The sequence below is a fragment of the Coloeus monedula genome (assembly GCF_965178545.1).
Source record: "Coloeus monedula genome assembly, chromosome: 2".
Lineage (NCBI taxonomy): Eukaryota > Metazoa > Chordata > Aves > Passeriformes > Corvidae > Coloeus > Coloeus monedula.
Window position 1 is genome coordinate 47,999,102 of NC_138782.1, and position 19,600 is coordinate 48,018,701.

Here is a 19,600-nt window from a genome sequence, read left to right on the forward strand (position 1 = left end):
AGTTCTTAACTCTTCAGAAACTAAGAGAGATGCCTTTTATATAAAATATTCTACACTCCAAATATTCTAACCTTCTCACTACCATTTTATATTCACCACCACAAAGCTCTGATGTGTCACTTTAACAGATAAGGAACTGAAGAAACCATTGCGTTTAACAATGTCTTTCTCCCATATGTGAAATGGAGCTTCTGACTATTATATAATCCCATTGTAAACTGCTTTCAAAAAATCCCTAATAGGTGTTACCAGAAAATTTAACTTTCATACAGAAAGTTCCAGCAGCAGCACAGGCACAGCAGGTAGTCCTCTTCCACAAGGGCAATAAACCTTAGCAAAATCCTTCACATGAAACACTGCCCATCTTCCCTTAGTTCTCCATTACTGCTTTTATTAATCCTAGTTCCCTCCTACTGCTTACAGGAGGGGAAATGCTATTACTGCATGAATCATGCATGTAACGCTCTAGGATTAAGATTTTTCCTTGCATGTGTGTCTTAGGTTACAATGTAAGATGTAACTAAAAGTATGTATTCTATCACCAGCTGTTAAAACCATGTAGAGCAGTGTTCTTTATCTCCTCCGTGACACATCCCTGATAACTCCCTCCGGAAATATCTTCTGTTAATGGGCCATCCAGCCTCACTGCACAACTCATAAAACTACATCATCCCATTGTGAGATGCTCCGCCCAGGGGGAGGAACCAAGCATTCCCTCCTGGATATAACCTGAGGTTTGGAACACCACAGTCAGCCCTTACATACTGGGTTCCCAGAGGACAAGAGCTACACAGCCACCACTGGACCTTCCGAGGAAGAGCAGACCCTTCTACAGGACTACCGCATCAACACATCTATCACCTCAGGAGGACTGCAGCCACCATTTAATCGGACTGCTACCACCACCCTGCCAGACAAGGTGTCAGGTTGCACCCTGACTCTGGCAGTGTTTCTGTACTACTGCATTTATTTTTAATTTTCCTACTAAATTGTAGTTCTGATTTTGAGTCTCTCACTGGTTTGCTTTCAAACTAGTACAGCGTGAATGAATGGCTGATAGTTTTGAACAGAATTAAACCAAAGAGTAAATGTTTAGCATTCTTGCCTTGTGATATTGTCAAAACATGACTACCAACTGCCAGAAAACCACACCATAAAGACCTAAACCATCCGTATCAGACAACCAGAGGTGTTTAGGTTCCTAAAGCATTAAGGACATTTGTTTATGCACTTCTAGAAGGAAATAAAAAAATTAGACAGTTTTCAAGAACAAGAAACAAATAAATTCAAGAAGATTCATAAGCCAAAGAAGGACTTGAAAGTCTGATGAGCAAGAACAAGGTAACACCCAGAGATGGCAGCCCTTCCTGGTGTTAAGGCAGCACCTCAGCCACAAGAAGGAAAATACAAAAACAAAACATCTTGCAATGTCTATATACTGTAACTAGGATTCTTAAAAGAATTTTACCTGGGCACCTCAAAAATTCAAATACTACCCATACACAAGTCTGATGCCAATTTTTGTTGAGAAGTAAAAATTACCCAGATTCTCAGCATTTAACCTTTCATTTCAGTATAAAGTTCTTGACAGTGGTCCGTCACAGCTGCTTTAGAGCAAAGTGCTAAAACCAAAATAAAATACAAAACCAACAAAAAAAATTTTCTCAATAAAAACTCCAAAACCAACAAAGAAACATGGAGTTTAATTAACTATCTGGTTTAAAAAAATATATATCTTAGTAATATCGGTTAGTAAGCAATTAACCTACCCTTCAGTTTCCAAACTGCACCTACTATGAAATTTTTTAAGACTTACCTTTCATTTTATTAGCTTCTACTAAAAAACCCACACCTTCTAAAAACTCCACTAGGCTCCTGGCCTCAGTCTCTTTGGAACATATTCAATGGTCTGCATTGTTCATTGTGTAGAAAAACATCTCGGTTCTCAATATGTGGACGTTGACTCAAGTGTTCAACAAGTTAGAATAGTTAGTATTAGATGCTACAAAGGAAACAGCACACCAACTATGCAATGCTACATTTGAAGATCATTACTCCCACAACATGAAGGTTGCAGAAACTTGTGAAGAAGATGGATTTTAAACTTTCTTGTTTATTCAGTGGCCAAGTAGAAGTACTTTTTCCAATGTTATGGAGAAGGACAATTTACAAAGTCAGTTTTGTAAAGGACCCTCTGGGACAGACACATGGAAAGTAACACATTACTGGCTTTTTTTAAAACTTGTTTTAATGACCACAAGTTGCACGACCTGTATCTAGCTCAGGCATCTTCCACTAGCTACAGAGGAAAAAAATAACAACAAAGCAAAAAGCAAATAAGAAAAGCATGTATAGAATAAAGGGCAAGGTGCCTTTGAATCTCTACTCTCAGTATTCACAGATACACAAGCAGGCAAGAAACTGGCACTCAGGGGAAGAAAGGAAGAAAAAGTTGAGTCTTTCTTCCTCTTCATCAGATTGTTAAAGTCTGTGTAGATGGGACCATACAATTCAAGTGGTAGCAATCTCAAAGGTTTGAGACATGTGGCATTGCACAGAGAAACAAAATGGGTAGAAAATAAACAACCCTGGCTTCCAGTAGTATTTCCTGAGATCTGCAAGCTGGGAGTTACATCCAGTCCTCCCAAAAGAAAGTCAGCAAGAAGAAACACAGAAGTTTTTCTGTCCTCATGGTTCCTTGTGTCTACAGACAAATAAGCTACATGAAGATATCCAAAGTCCTACAGACATATATGCAAACAGAAAACCCTACAAGTCTGCCTTATGTAACATTAGATTTGTTTAGCTATTTTGTTAGGACTGTGAAGGACAGATGATCCATAACTTTAAAAAAGTTCCAGGAAGACATTTTAAATACACCAAATAACTAAATTTCGGTCTGAATTTCACACTGATGTATTCTGATTACATTTCAGGTATTGGCGTGTGTGATTAGTTTTCTACCTACAAAAATGCCTATTCTCATTTTGCATTTCAGTTCAACAAAGAACTCCAACCACAGCATTTCCACCTTCGTATAAATTCTGCTACTTCTAATCAATGAAGTTGGGTATAGGGAAGTACAACATCTAATACAATGCCCCACAAAATTCCTTTAAGCCCTTATGGTATAAATGCTAAAAACATTGTTTAGCCTTTAGTATGACAGTGACATTTTTAAAAGCTCTTTAAAGCAGATACAAGTGCATTTTGTACTCCCTATCAATCAGAGGGTAGAAGGGAAAAGTAATCATGCTAACAGTGTTACTACAGTAACATTGCTTATGCATACTTACAATTAACTGCTATGTGTTCCATTTTTGTAACTTAAATTATTCCTTGAAACATAGCATACCTCCCAGCAATGACCACATCACCACCTACACCTCTTTTTAGAGTTATGCTTCCTATTCAAAGCAATTCATTACAATCTTCCATGAGTCATAATAGCAAAATACTACTTAGAAGAGTTTCCCACTGGGATGAGTAAGAAGGAGCAGAGGGAAAATAATTCACCCAATTACTATCAGGTGAATTGGAAAAACTTAAAAGGAAGTAAGTATTTTCTATAGATTTTTGTTGCTTTCATAAATAAAAAACTAGGAACACTCATAACATTTCCTAATGTCATAAATAACGCAAATTGACATGAATCAGGATTTAAAACACCCAAACGTAAAAAAATAAATGATTACTGAAAAGCAAATGCAGCTTCTAACTTGTCATGTACCACTTACTACAGCAGCATGGTAAGCATTAAGCCACCATACTTTCCAGGTACGTAAATAAATATAAAGTAACATCACAAACATGCAAATACACAATTTAGGGAACTTTAAAAACTGCTATTTTCTAAGCATTGCAAAGTTTTCCATCTATTTAGTTCTATATTTTGAAAGCAGCATTGTAAAATCAGTCATTAATAATTTCGAAAATCTTGCAAACCTGTTACAGTACAAATCACCTAGTTCACCTTAAAATAGCAAATGTAAAAAAGTCCAGCAATTAGACTTTTAAAACATAAAAGTTTACATAGGATACAAATGACATCACATCCATAGAGAAAAGGCTCTTTAACTGAGTCTAGGTAAATTTGATTTTTCTGTATTCTGCATTTCTGAGTTACAGAAATTGCCAACGAAATATTCCAGAGGACAAAAACACTTTACAGAAGGATCATTCCAGAATCTGCTAAAAATATCAAAATCCTTTATAAAATTTAAAAAAAAATACTACTACCAATGAATCAGAAACCAATATGCTAAACTATGACATTCTGGCCACACCTTTTAATGGGCCAGAAAAAGCATTAAGAGGTAATGATATTTAGATAGAAGATCAAGACAGCTGATCTACTAAACAAAAAAATTGCCGCAATGAACAAGGGAATTACTGGTCAGGCAACAGATGGTATTAACTACAAAAAACCCCTGCAGAACCCAACACATCCCTGATATACAGATTGCTGTGAAAGTCTAAGGAGGTGTCTGTCATCTGCTTTTCCTCTTGTAACAGCTTCTCCATTAAGCATCTGCTACTGCTTTTATTAAAGACAAATACTGTATTAAAAGAGATCTCCCATCTGACCTCTTAAGGGCAATTTTTGTGTTCTTAACACTTGAAATCATACTGTATGACTGTTTTAATTGTAAGAATACAAATTGTTAAAACACTGGGGATTAAAGAGGACTATATTCTGGTTGTATTTTTTTTGTGTGGCTGCTGAAAAACACTTGTGAGATTTTTCTGCACTTAAACAGGGAAACCTGCACATTCCATAAACCAAATGATTCCCACATATTCATCGATTAGACAGCCCCGAGCATCCCTATTACTTCAATCTCCTACTTTCAAAACACCTGTCTGAAGGTCTGCACAAGAGACTCCTGCCAGTACCAGGCCTATTCAACGGCAAGGCTGTTAACCTTGCGGTGCAAAGTGCTTCCATCTTTTCCCACATTACACACCACTGTCCAAAAGCAAAAGCTGGAAACCGCAAGTTTGCCATATACTTGTACCAAAATCAAGTAGAAAAATACTGCTGGCAATGACTGCAATATTTTTGTACTAAATCAAATAGTCACCTATGCTTTGTATATTCTGTTCTCACTCAGCTTATATTTAGGCCTGGAACCTGTAAAACTTAAGCTGCCTTTTCTTTAAATAATAGATCGATGAACTTCAATGATCTAACCAAGACACAGTTATAAACACATCGGTCTCTGGAAGATACGAAACTAGTTAACAACCGCATGTCTGATTTGAAGTTCAAATTACAAGAGTAAAATTTAAAAAACACATATCATATGACTTAGATCTGATTAGAAACAGCATAACTTACCCTGATTTTTCTTTTTCTTCAGCATCCACATTTACTGTAGGATTTTCCATTTCTTTAATCTTTTCCTCCTCTTTATCTTCCAGTTTGGTTTCATCCTCAGTTTTGATTACATTTAAGTCCTTTTCTTGATCAGGCTGAGTAAACACAGAATCTGGCAGGTTTTTTTTGTTTCCCTAGGATAACAAAACCTTTAGTTAACTCACAAGGTGAAAACAAAGGATTTAAGAAAAGGCAGACAAAAGACACTGAAATTATAAGTGCAAAACAATGCTACAGTGTGGGGCTTTTCCTAAAATTACAGCACCTCTGCTGTTTTTCCTTTTGAAAATCTTAGGCTAAACCTAACAGAGTTTAAAGCTGTAGCCAGTATCCTAGCCTGTTTTATCACAATGAAATAGGCATGCAGCTCTTAGACCTGGACTGCAAAGCAATCCCCAAGGTGAACCTTTCACTGGGATGCAGAAATACCAGTACTGGCCCATCTGGCATTCCTCCCAGAGAATACCAGCAGACAGACCAGGGCTGGCTGCCACTTATATGCAGAAGCATTTACAGTTGTGTTGCACACTGACTTGAGGAGCCAGACTGCTTCCACAGCAAAATGCGAGGCCTGTACAGTGCAGCACATCAGTTTATTGCTCTGAACTTCCTTTGCTAAAGCCACTGAATCAACATTGGATTTTGAAAAGCTATAACCATTTGTCTCTCTGGACCACTAAACTACATTAGACCATGTGTACATCACATGGCTCAGGTCTTTGTAGAGCTTCACTGGTTTCACTGGAACACAGAAGTAACAGCAGTGTTTATGAGGGCTTACATGCATAACTAAATGCATAATGAAAATATCAGCAGTGTAGTTAGCTGTGAGCATGCACTATCCAGATAAGGATAAAGCTGGACACTAAATAGTCTCCATTTCACCCAGGAGGTCCCCAAACAAGTGGAATGTTGAAGCTGCTTTCTAAGCAGTCAGACATTTTGACATCACGACCCCGTAAAACAGGCACCTAGGGTAAATATAGCTCAAATGTCTTGTTCTGAATTAGGTTTACAGTGAGTTTTTGTCTTATTTTAGATTTATCATAGAGATTTCAATCTTTATATTAATTCATGGTTATTAACACACCAACTGACTTCGTAAGCAAGATATAAGACGGACTTTAAAATATATTACCAGAACAGAGGGCTTATCATTTTCTTTGCTTTCATTATCATTCTCAGCTAACTTTTTTTCTTCTTGTTGTACTACTGCTACTTCCTCCTGCTTGCGTTCATCCTTGTCCACTTTTATCTCTTTTGCATCCTGCTCTGGTTCTTCACGCATCTTCAATTCTTTTTCTTTTTCACAGTCTTTACAAGGCTTGTTTGTCACTTTCTCTGGCAATGCCATTTGAAATTCAATGTTAGCTGATGTACAATACTCTTCAAAACCATAGAGATACCTAAAAAAAAAAAATTGTTTGTGATAAGCAAGTTTGACTCAAGAAGGAAAATACTACCCAGAGAAGCTAGACATAGACAGTAGGTTTAAAGCCTAAAAAACTGTATTATAACCAAAGAGTTATGGATTTTATGTGTATTACCCCTAGCACTGCATCACTTCAGTTCACTGTAGTTTTAGCACAAACTTCATAGCTTTATTACTTACTTTCTGTATGCACATTTAACATTATATCCTGCAGCTGAATTTAATACAGGGATTCCAAGATCTTGATAAACTTGCTTCCACACCGCTCCACTTTCAATCTGTTAAAGACAATGAAGTCATTGTTTTTGAATTAACTCACTGACAAAAAAAACTAAATTGACAAACTTTACAGCTTCAGAAAATAAATGTAAGTCATTTCCTCTGATCTATAAAATTATTATTTATCACACACAGTATTTCACTGTAATGCAAACTGTAGTCTAATGTAATTACTTTAAGCAATTTAGCATTTCTGCAATGCAACAAGCCCCAGCAGGCTTTCCTCTCCAGGTTGCAATAAAAGAGAGGAAAGAAAATATAACTATCAGAAAAATCAGTACATCATTTTTATTTTATATTTAAAGTAATTCTTAACTATCAGAGCTAGAATTTTAATTAAATTGGAAATAAAAAAATAATTCAAAGCATTAACAACACCCAGCCCTGGTAGTACTGCACCAGACATAGTGCCTACCAGTCATTCATTACATCCTTAACGTGCCCTTTGGTGACAAAATTCCGTGATGTGCTCATTTCTAACCATCCGTGAAGGTAAAGCAGATATACTGCAATACCCAAGTACCACATCCTGTCTTGTATATCAGAAAGGTGTCACTGCACAAACATACCTCCTCAGCTGACAGGCTACATTCAGGAAGTAGTTCAAAGCACAAACAGAATCTGCTTGACCATGCATGCTGTATATTTCAATTACTCCTCCCAAGATCCGTGTCACTAATCCCAGTCACCAAATTCTTCTTTATATCACCCAGAATAAATAGAAATTAAGGGTCTCGCATCAGACCTTAAACAAAATTGCTTGTCTTTGAGATTTTACTGAGCAGTGCCTTGTTTCACTTGGAGCTAACAACTTTATCAGACAAACGTTTCTTGAAATATTACAAAAACAGAGATGCTGGCTGATTTTATGCAGCAGTAATTAAAAATGCTGAGTAGATGTAGCACCTAACTAGTTTCTGGTTCATGTTAAAGCATGGCTTTTAGAGCTACAAGGTGTCTTATGCAGCCATAGTAGAAAACTTTTATACATCTAAAGGTCCTGTGTTCTTTATCACTACTTCACAGAGTAATAAATTATTTCACAAAAACAAGCAGTATCCTCAGGTTTTATGGCTCTGGAGTACTCATCATACTAATACTCACGTTATCAAATCCTCCAAGCTTGTGTACAAGTCTGAATAATTTGAAGAGATTCAAATTTCTATATCCTAATACAGGTCGTTTGTTAATAGGAGTCCCTGGGTAACAAAGATAGTTGTTAGGGTGTTTTGAAGTATTTTTTTCAGAATAGCATGAAATTCACATCATATGCACTATTCTTAAATACAGTATTGTAAACCTCACCTCCTGCACCTGGTACTTTCTTTTCATGAAACTAAAACTCAAGAGTGTTACTTACTGAACTAGAGGGAAAATGGATTGTGTTATTTAATGCATATATATACACTCTTCCATATATTTCTGAACACGCAGAAATGATGCAAATTTTCTTGCTAACTTTATTATACATAATTTTATTTCACCCACTTAAACAATTAGATCTAAAAATACAATAGTCCTTTCATTGCAATAAAAAAAAAAAACCCAACCCTCACCAGGAGCAATCCCACAATGCTTGAAGAGCCAAAACTTCCTATGTGACTGTACTAGCAGTAGCTATCACACTGTCATCTCATGTAAACAGTTTAACTCATTTCATATGGCATTAATAAAGATACTAATTTAACTAGTTATAAGAGTAACTTAAATGCAAATACCCTCACTCCTGCCTCTACAGACACTGCCCTTTTCTTGCAGTGTATAAAAACCTGGTAAAGATTTAACATAATGAATGGTACTGGCTTTTAAAAACATCTCAATCTATGGATAATGTTCATTCACATCAGCAACTGGGATTCACACAAGAAAATCAGAACAAAGTAAATTTATTTTTCCATGACCTAAAAAGTGTGTGTGTTGGTATTTTAAAGTTATTAAACTGAGAATATAAATTAGTACGATTGAGAATATTAAGTGTTTGACTATACATAAGTACACAATAGAAAATATAGTACGATATGCACAAAACATAATAGCATATATATTTAGATCTATCCATTTACTTCTGAAAGCAGAAATATGGGACTGCATTTTAGATGAGTCAAGTGACAGACTCATCTTCTAAATAATAGGGAAGTCAGAAGGGATGAGTACAGTTTCCCCGTTTCCAAAACAGTACTGCAAACCACTACTAGTTTACAGACTCAATTTTTCAAAGTACTGCTAATTAAAATGCCTACCTCTGTCTTCCATGAACTTGTACAATTGCTGAAGGAAGTTCTCTCGTTCTTCAGGAAATGGCTCTATTTCCTCCTGTTTAAAGCAATGCATGCAAGAAAATTGTCACCATTTTGAGTTACAGTCCTTCATTAAGAAACATAAGGTAGTGATAATCTAAGTTTAAATGTTTTAAGTTTGTTTTACTGTAGTCAGCAACAGGATACTGTACTGAGAGATACATGCTCCCAGTGCTATGCCACATGAAACCAAGTTTTATAAACTACAGTGTTTCAAAATGTATAAAACATTGACTGTAAACATACATTGAAACTGGATTTTTGATTGATCACTGAAGTATCGTAAGTGATACCATAAATCAAGATGTGTTCTCAATTTCATCCATTTATGCAGAAAGTCTGGGAGACAGCACTATTAATGACCAAGAGATTATATCAGAAATCTCAGCTCTATTTCTACTGCAGTTAAGTGACTCCTTGGTTCTTGGATAGACTACGTCACTTTCAGAGATGAAGTCAAAGAGAAAATGGTGCTTGCACTTTCTTAGGAGTTCTAATCCACTGCACTGGCAAACCGCAGCCAATGGCACTGCATGCGAACTGCCATGGGGTACCAGCTGAACGCGTGCTGAGCAGGATCAATCCCAGAACTGAAATAACAACGGATATTTTGGAAGTTCAGTTCATTGCACTAATAAACCTTTGTATTAGATTGACTTAGACTAATAAACAGTGGAGTTTCATAACAAAGCACTATGGCTTACTTTATAACAGCTCATAATTTCTTTTGGAAATGGGGCTTGCCGCAACTAGTAGCAATGCGATATTAATATATCAAATTCTGAAGAAATTCTGATGACTGAGCTACTGCAAAACACTATGCCAAATATGAGTTCATTAATTTTTAATACTACTTGTAAAGTTTCCAAAAATAACTAGTTATTCAGTAATCTAAACTATTTTTCTTTAGTGTATTTTCATTCCACGTTTATAATTTCCATTCTTCAACAGTCTCTTTGTACTAAAGTTTCACCTACCCTGAAGAAAGGGGACAAAACATACAGTCTTTAAAGTTGTACCAAGACAGTTGAGAAAACAACAGAAACAGAATATCATTACTAAACAGAACTGGGAAAAACAAACACACACAAACAAAACCAAACCCCAAACTCTCCAACATCTACTGAATCTATTTAATAGAGAGATGGACAGCTGAAAATAAGGTCAGGAAAGGCTGTAACTACTATCAGGGAGTAGGGTTTTTTTGTTGTTCTATACTTCCTCTTACCCATTAAATGCACTTGGATGACATTAGATCAAACAGGCAAAAAAATTAAGAACCAGTATTCACAATATGCTGAAACAGTTGTCCTTCACATTTAATTATCAACAGAAATGCAATGAAAATGTTCCAGTCTTGCAAAGCCAATGCAAGAGGAAAGTCTCTGTGAGGGGCATTACATAATGGGCATTTGACACCCAGTGTACCAGCAGAGCTCAGAGCAGGCTGCTTTGATGGGCTGGGTGGAGAACTGCAACCAATATACTAGAGATCCTTCTTACAGGGCAGGGGCATCAGAAATCAGGCACATCTAGCCCAATTCTTCACTGACAGGTACAAACTGATGCTGCAGCCCTGCATGTAGTACAGATAAAAGCCTAGTTAAGAACATTCATATTTCACGGGCCATGGAGAACAAATTACTTGAGTGGAATAAAACTTCAAAACTGTGTAATTTCTTTTAAAAATTTTAATCTCCCATAGCAGGTACTTGGAAAGGACTTTTACCAGCATCTGCTGGATCTTGGAAAAGAGATCATGAGCAGCTACTTGGGTTTCTCATGTTCCTCACCAACAAGAAAAAACTTGCCATAAGACATTAGTTCCACAGAGCATTTAGGGGAGGGGTGAGGGGTGCCACTGAACAAAACCTTCAGGAAACTCAATAAAGTTTTGAAGAAGGAATGTATTCCTTTTAAATACTGGGGGAAACAAGGCAAAGGTGATGAAGAGGCTGAATAAAACACTCCTTTCCCACTATACAGTCCAATGCCTGAAGAGTACTCCTTTGTCTCTAATGTGATAATACACAGAGGTGCCAGAATGGCAAGTGAATGAATACTCCTTATTAATTTTTCCAATACAGAACAAAGGAACTTTCTAAGAAAGTGCGCTAACGGGAAAAGCTTAAGACCCTGCATGCCTCTGAAAAGCATTTACACTTTCTCAGAATCTCTACAGAGTCCATATATATTATACTATACTACTACTAATAATAATCTTCAAACATATACAGAATAGATCTTAATCAAGTTAGACAAGAAGGTTTCCTAGATAACGGTATGAAGCAGGCATGTCACACTGTCATATTTGCTTACTTTCAAGTTAGACAACCAGAGCGCTAGCTGGTCACTCTGGTGTCTCTAATGTATCTATCTATGCTACAAGGTAAAATAAAGTAGCTTCTACATAGGATAATGACATCCAGGAAAACAACAACATGCTTCTTGCAACAAAAAATTCACACAGTATTATAGCACAGCACTGGAAGAGAGGGTCTTTGACAAGCCTTTTACCTACCATCGGATTTTGTAAAGGAAGGCCAGTCTCTTTTTTCAGTCTCTTCCATTAGGAGAAAAAAAAAGGCAACTACTCTTCTTAGAAGTAAGTACAGAGGATTTGTATGTCATCTATCCATATAGGATGGAAGCATGTATATAGATATGAGATATAGAAGAGCATCTATGTATCTACAAAATCGGGAACTTGGGTGTGAACAAATATATAGGATAAACATCTATTTTTGAAGCCCGTGGTGACATTTGTAAGAGCTTGGCTTTTCTGGTTTTCGTTCTGGTTTATGGGTAGTAGGACCACATGGATGGCCTGAGTGCCACCAGTGAAAACTTTTCATGTCCTGGGAAGCAGTAGAACAACCTGCAGGTGGATGACAAAGCCCCAAGAGGAGGCCCACAAGTCCTGTTTGAGAAGAGATGCTGCTTGATAACCAGGAGGTTACAGGCACAAAATAACAAAAACAAGAGAAGAAGCTGTAGAAACTGCTCAAATATAGGTAGAGAGAAGACACACATGCCACTGACCACCAAGGGCAGAGAAGAAGAGAAAGGAAAAGGGGGGGGGGAAAAAAAAGAAAAAGTATTTTTCCTCTGTTTTAGAAACTTCCTAGTTCAACAAGTGACTGAAATCACTGTTTACTGGAAAAGATATTATCGTAAGAGATGATACAGTAAATTCCACAATATTTGTCTGAGATAAAATCTTTATGTCTAGCACATGGAAAGACTAGCTCAAACAATCACATGCAACTAAGAGGAGCTCAAGAGAAGGTGTTCAAAAGGTACAAGGCCAAATGTTTACAAATGCTGTAGCTGAAGGCTCTGTATTTTTCACCTAAAAGTAGTGCGGGAATGATCACTATACAAACATCATGTGTCATTCTGCATAGATAAAAGCCTATCTACGTGCATCATGTTCATAGCTGGACATGAACCTGCTGTGAAAGTTCAGAAATGGTATTGAGCCCAAGGAACTATTCCTTGCTTCTCAAAATACTAAGCAGAGCACAGCCCCTTGCAAACTTTTGATCAGAGCTGGATAATCTTCTGAGAGCTTAAAGAGGAGGCAGAAAGAAATGATGATCATGGAGAGGTGGCAAAGTCATAACTTCACACTTTTACAGTTTCCCAGCACATTTTAAAGGAACGAATAACTGAAAGATCAAACACTATCTTCTGGTATGCCAGAGGCACAGTATCCAGGGAGGATGCATTGAGAGAAGGACCCTAACAACCATTGAAGACCCAAATCAGTTCAGTCTCTTCTTTACAATACCCGTAACTAATCGGAAATTAAAGTCTGCTGCATTACTGGCACTTGCGTAGCAAATTAAGAGAACAGCTCTCAAACTCTGGTGAGAGAAAAAGTGATTATGGGCAGATACAGATTTAGAGTACCACAGGAAGGTACAGAGAAGTAAAAGATTCAAAAGCCTCTCTTTCAGCCTCTTAGCCAACTGTGAAATGAAATCTTTCCAATAATTGTCTTCTTTTCTCGTCTTCATTTTTTTTCTAGACAGGAGGCTGGGAGGAAAGAATGGATAATTAGAAAACCAAGCATGAGGCGGGGACTCCATATTTGCAGAACACAAAAGAGAAGAAAAGTGGAAGTGGAGTGCATGGACTAACACCTTGATTGAAAGTTCTTTTGCTTCTTTACAGCAGGGTAGCTAGAGAGACAGCTTGTGGGGAAGCAATTCTTCAGCAGACCAGGAAAAGAGAGAGTTACTCAATAATGCCTATGTTAACAGTGTTGCCTACGTTAACATGTTAAATGTTCCCTAATGTTAAAAAGGCCCACTTAAATATACACGGCCCTCCTAAATTTTATCAGCTGTGTATCTGTGCCCTTTACTAAACTTCACTTGCCTCTTCCTCACTGCTGTTATCCTCTTTTTCTTTTTCATCCTCTTCCTCTTCTTCAGCTTCACTGCTGGAGCTGTCTTCTTTCAATTCTGTTTTCCAGTTACTAGGAACAGTTCTGTTTTTACGGAATTCAAGTGCTTGGTCAAAAGCTGTAAAAGAACCAGCCTTTGTTAGCACTGCAGGAAGTATCAGTTTGCACAGATATTTCAATTAAAAAAACAGTAATCAGGGGTGATGGGGAAGAGAAGGAAAGACTGCTAATTAACAATTCCACCCCAAATTCAAAGAACCTCAACAACCACTCCATGTTGTCCATCCTTATTTGTCTTATCCAGTGAAACTGGCCTGATGTTCTCTGCACAGCAAGCCACCCAGAGCTATTACTACTATTTTTACCATGTTAGTGTCTACAAACACAAACAAGGATCTTGTGCATAGAGCATATATCAAAATTTAATTGAGAAAACCCGTATCCAACAGGTTTACACTGCAGTTTACATATATCAAAAAAGGAGAGCAAGGGGGAAGCAATAATCACAAGCTAGTTCTAAGATTTTCATCACAGAAGCTTAAACTTTCAAATGCACCCACAATTTCAGATTTTCAAAGTTCATAAAGGCAACTTGCCTACAACTACCAGGGCACTATTATGAGAATAATTCTTAAAAGTTCTAAAGCAAAAGGAAAAATATTAAAATAATGTACAAAACCAATGTGTGCATCTTTTGTTTGGCATGTCTACTCTTAAAGTCAGTGCAGAGAAGGTGGGGTGTTGTTTCAGGGGGTTTCATTTAGTTAGGTTTTATTTGTTTAAAAAAAAGTTCCTCTAACTTTTCTTAGACTTTCTCCTTTAATTTATAATTCTGTAAGAAAAGATCTTATGTTTTAGCATCTTTAAGACATGAATCAATCTGCCACAGATTTAGTCCAATTCATGTAACTAAGCAAATACATACAAGCGTTTCTCACAGGAAGTTATTTTTACCTTGTTTTAACAAAGCGTCAGGCTTTGGTGAAGTTTCACTGATTTCCCGGACATCTTTTCGTGGCACAGAAACACTAAATAATTTAGAAAGTGTTAAAAAAAAATTAAAATATATTAAAGGTAAACTAACAGTACAATGCAAAGCTACCACTAAGATTATAACACACTTACTAGACACACATAAGAAGCATATGAAATGTATCCTGAAAACTCTATAGTGTTAAGTCTGGTACAGTATTAGTCAATGGATTAAAAACAAAATTTTTACATTGCATTGGTTAGACTATATGCATTCACTGCATACTAAAGACAGCATGCTACTTCCACAAGCAGGTAGTTTCTGGAATCTCCCATATATGTAATACTTTAAGCCCTTACATTAATTTAACATTACTTTAGAACCCTACCTCACTTAAAACATAAATGAGTATTAGTGTAAATTAGTGTCAATATGAAATTAAAGACTTCCAAATTGAAAGAACAAAGCACTTTCTGATTTCTACTGTGTCTATAATCAAGGAAGCAAATCTGAACTGCAGCTCTGGAGGATTGGAGGTGGGTATGTGCTTGTGCGCACACATCTTATGTGTGTTCCTTCAGCGATGTGCACTGATGCCTGAAAGACTATCAAATGGTAAAGCAATAGCCTAGACTTAGTGAGTAATTAAACCACAACAAAACTGTTAAATATTCCCACATCCTTTCTGCAAAACATTCTGTTTAACTGAACCAAGCACAATATCTGCAACTTTTAAAATAGAAACTAAAACCTAGAAAAAGAACTCTATTGTTGTGAGTTTAAGAACACAAAGTTTTGTTGCAAATACCAGACAGTCTGGTTTTCTCTGTTTCTCTATGCTTTTTCCTACTTTGAGTAGCATTACAGCTCTTTGCAAGGAGCACAATAAGATGCAGTTGCAGTCTAGACTGAGATAAACATATGCCTCAGTACCTTCAAACGAGAAAGAGGATTTCTCTGTGTGCATGTGGTGTTATGTGCAGGCTTGCACACATCCCCACCGACCCTTCTGAAGCTGGACAAGCTTACAGCCACATCCCTGAAAAGTAGTGCTCTATTCCAGCCACAGCAGGAAAGAGCTTCTGGCCACTCTTGAAGTCACGTAATACCGCTGTGTTTGCCACAATTTTAACAGTGAAATTAAAACCAAGACAGAGATTTATGCATGCCATTATTAATAATGACAAAGTTCAAGACTAATTTCATCACAATGAGGCTGTTAACAGTTTTTTAAACATTAGAAAAATCTTGGCAGGAACTTACTGATGTTATTAATACTCTACCCAACACATCTCATACTACCTTTCACTTTCATAAATTTCATTCAATTATCAACCTCTACATTCCTACTCACAATTTGCCATCCTTGAATGAGCGAACAAGAATATTGTCTTTTTTCACCGCAATATCATCACTACAATCTGGACAAACCACCTGCAAAGATATTACAATTGCAAAGTTTAGAGAGAAAAAGCTAAAACAAGAGAGTAATAGTAAATACCAGTGCCTCTCTAAAAGCTTTTGTGCTCATTTCTCGTTGGCAACACTGAGATGAGAGCAAGTGAGATCCCTCAAAACACAGGAATGATGACCTCCTGAAATTACTGAATGCATGAGATCATGCTCACTCCTAGAGGGAAACTGACGGCTGCTGCCAGAAACATAAGAATAGCATTCTGACAAAAAATAAGTATCCGTCATGCCTCTACAGCTTATTCCACTCCTCATCCCAAAAGGACAGAAATTCCAGCAAGTGCTGCCACCTGAGCTAGACACTACTTCTCAAAACTTCTGGAAATGGCAAGGATGTAATCACACACAGTGTCAAAACCAAAAGCTAACAGGATTTATGAAATTTTATAAGGGAAGACTTACAAGTAATCTCCCTTGGAGAGAAGAGCACCTCAAGTACAAGTGTTATGATAGTCAAGAAATAGACTAATCAAGTCGAGCCAACGTAAGAATCAAGTCGAGACAACATAAGAATTATTTGTTGCAATTTTAAAAGCTATTTAAGTTTTGTTAAACCAGTATACAAGTCACAAATCAAAAAGCTTCAAGAATTTAATTTTTAAAATTTTATTTTTATATACATAATTGGCAGAGATATAAAACAGAAAAGGAACCCCTCTCTATCACTCATCTCTTGTCTCATAATGAGTATAGTTCCCTGAAAGTTAGTTAAGTTCTGGCTGCTATAAAACCTCAAAGAGCAGCAGATGACTGTAGCTGTAAGTTAGCACAGGTAAATACCTCTTCTCTCTCATACCAACTGTTGCCTTAAGTCCTGATTTTCCACCAAATACAAACATACTGTGTGGCAAAAGTTGGGTTTTTTCCTCCTTGCATAGGTCACCAGTCATGCAGCATTTTAGGAGCTAAAGTCAAAAGCTCCAAGAGATTTGGAAATAGAGTTACGTATCACAAAGCACAGGCTAAATGTGTTACTCAAGAGAAACAAAATTTAACAGACCAAGTTCGAAATGCAGTGCATTCTACAGTCTACAGTGAAATTACTTCAGAAAACTACAACTTTTAAACTGAAATTCAACTTGAGATGTATTTTGCAATGTCAAGGCAAAAGACAATGATTATCATCCTCTATTTTAAACTGACAAGTGCAAACTCCTAGCTCTTTAAAGATGGAGAAAGGCCCTACAGGCTTTAGCTGCTGGTTTTCTAGAAGCATCAAGATCTTAGTAGTCAAAAATCCATTCAGAGCTTGGAAAACATCCTACCACAACCTCATCTAGTGCCTTTACATCAAGCAACATCACCTCAATTTTGCCTGAATCAAGTTTTCTCAATTTCCTTGCAAAACAAACTTCATTGGAGTCATAGAAGGATGAAAGAGATGATCCTGTGTAAACTCAATTTTCTGAAAATGCTGCAGGCAGATTTCGTCACTGCACCTTTCAAAAGCCTTTAACTACACATTAAAACTAAGCAATGCTATAAGGCTTACTAAATCACACTCTTTGACATAAGCAGCAACTGTCAGGTCCTTTTACAATTCCAATTAGTCACTGTACTCACCCCCTCCCCACAGAACTAATAAAAACAAGTGAACAAACAAACAAAACCCCACCAACCCAAACAGGTATGCCGGATTAAAACAATGTAGTCAATCACTGAGTCCTCAGAACAATTTTTACCAAATTTAGACCTCTACAGTTTCAAATTTGTAAGTGATAATCTATCTGGTTAGAGGCCTGATATCTAAAGTACTCAGTTTCCACTACTAATCTTAATTGTTACTTGCTGTAAAGGTTTACACTAATCCCTGAACTTGTTTTCACATAATAAACTTGTGCAATGTCCTCTGTGCTTATACACAAAGTATCTGTGCAAGTATCATTAATAAGAAATAATGCTGAGATACACATTCTTCAGCATATTAAACCTGAATTTTCATTTCATTATTCATGTAATTACAATTACCATAATACAAAGTTTATGCAAAATTCATCAGTAATAAGATAAGATTACTTCGTTGATGCAGCAGAGGTTACCTGCTTACAAGGTAAAAAAGCCAAGAGGCATTGTTACTGGGGAGGGAATTATAACAAAGAAAACCAAACCAAACCAAACAAGGCAGCTATTTGGGGCATACATTCTATTCTTTGGCACAGCTTTTCTGGTTAAATACAATATGATGTTTATTTGCAGAGCTATAAACCTGATTACTAAAGTAAGAGTTAAGCTAGGATAAGCTACTTCAGAGTTAAGCTTCACCCTCAAACTTTATCCCCCTGCTTTTCATTTGTTGCAGGAAGCTTTCCACGAAGAACAAGCTTCCAGTCTTCCAAAGAAAGCCAGAGAAATAATTGTGTATCTTTAGTACATCTTTGGAGCAGAAGCAACAATTCTCAGAGAGTACGCCATGGAAACTGGTACCTGTCATGGGCATGACCAGAAAGGCAAACCCAACAGTGTGACACAAAACCTTTCAAGCCAGTTTCACTGACCACTTCTCTGAGTGAACAGAGAGGCAGGTGATACTGCATCATCTTGATGACACCTTTCAGCAAAGAAACATCTCCATTTTTCTGGTTTATCATTGAAAACTTCACTTAAAGCTATCTGCTGTAAACATGGTATCTCCTTGCTGTACATTCTGCCCTCTCCCTTGTAAAAAAGATTTCAGTGACTTCTTCTCTTCCACCAACTTCTCCAAAAGAATTCCTGCTGGAAAGCTGCTGGGCTACACTACAAGACACAGCAGGTTACAAGCAGAAAGCTGCAATTGAGAGCTACTGCACACACTAAGAAGAGTTAAATGTTACTGTATGGTATCTTTTCAAAAGCGGAGCACAAGTCTCCCTGAAATTGGATAAACATGTTAAGCTTTCATTGTCAGGGAGGAATCAGTCAAATATTTACAATTAAAAATAAAATTAAAAAGCATGGTACTGGCACATTAATTTCCAAAAACATCAATCAGTGAGTCTACATGCAATCACTAGACTGACTAGCTGTGATATTTTTTTAGAAGTTTATTTCTTAAAAGGTGTCTTTAAGCCAGAATAAAGGAAGAGAAAAAATACTGGTACTGAAAGGCTACAACGTAATTTTAAAGTAAATTTATTGGCCATTTTCCACTACGTACTGTAGTGATCAAGAAAGAAACATTTGATTTCATTATTAAATGTGTTTATATTGAATGTTGAAAAATCATGTCTATGTAATCACTAAACTTTCCCTCTCTTTTTACTTTATATTTCCTTCCTTGATAAAACTCAGTACTTTGGAAAATTGACATGCAATAGCCTAGAAAAAAAAAGCCCTGAAATTTTAGTCCAAAAGTACTGAACGCACTGCTGAG

The 19,600-nt window shown here is 36.8% G+C and overlaps 1 protein-coding gene across 2 annotated transcripts in view; it reads right to left on the bottom strand.

Moving 5' to 3' along the window:
* Positions 1-19,600, bottom strand: part of ARID4B (AT-rich interaction domain 4B) — an 89,181-nt gene that overhangs the window by 24,251 nt on the left and 45,330 nt on the right. For both annotated transcript variants that reach the window (XM_082277114.1, XM_082277113.1), the window contains exons 9-16: positions 16,130-16,209; positions 14,757-14,830; positions 13,775-13,920; positions 9,332-9,404; positions 8,196-8,290; positions 6,993-7,090; positions 6,519-6,786; positions 5,342-5,514 (exon numbers count right to left, since the gene is read on the bottom strand). In XM_082277114.1, the coding sequence (XP_082133240.1) occupies positions 5,342-5,514; positions 6,519-6,786; positions 6,993-7,090; positions 8,196-8,290; positions 9,332-9,404; positions 13,775-13,920; positions 14,757-14,830; positions 16,130-16,209 (1,007 nt within the window). The remainder of the gene's footprint in view (positions 1-5,341; positions 5,515-6,518; positions 6,787-6,992; positions 7,091-8,195; positions 8,291-9,331; positions 9,405-13,774; positions 13,921-14,756; positions 14,831-16,129; positions 16,210-19,600) is intronic.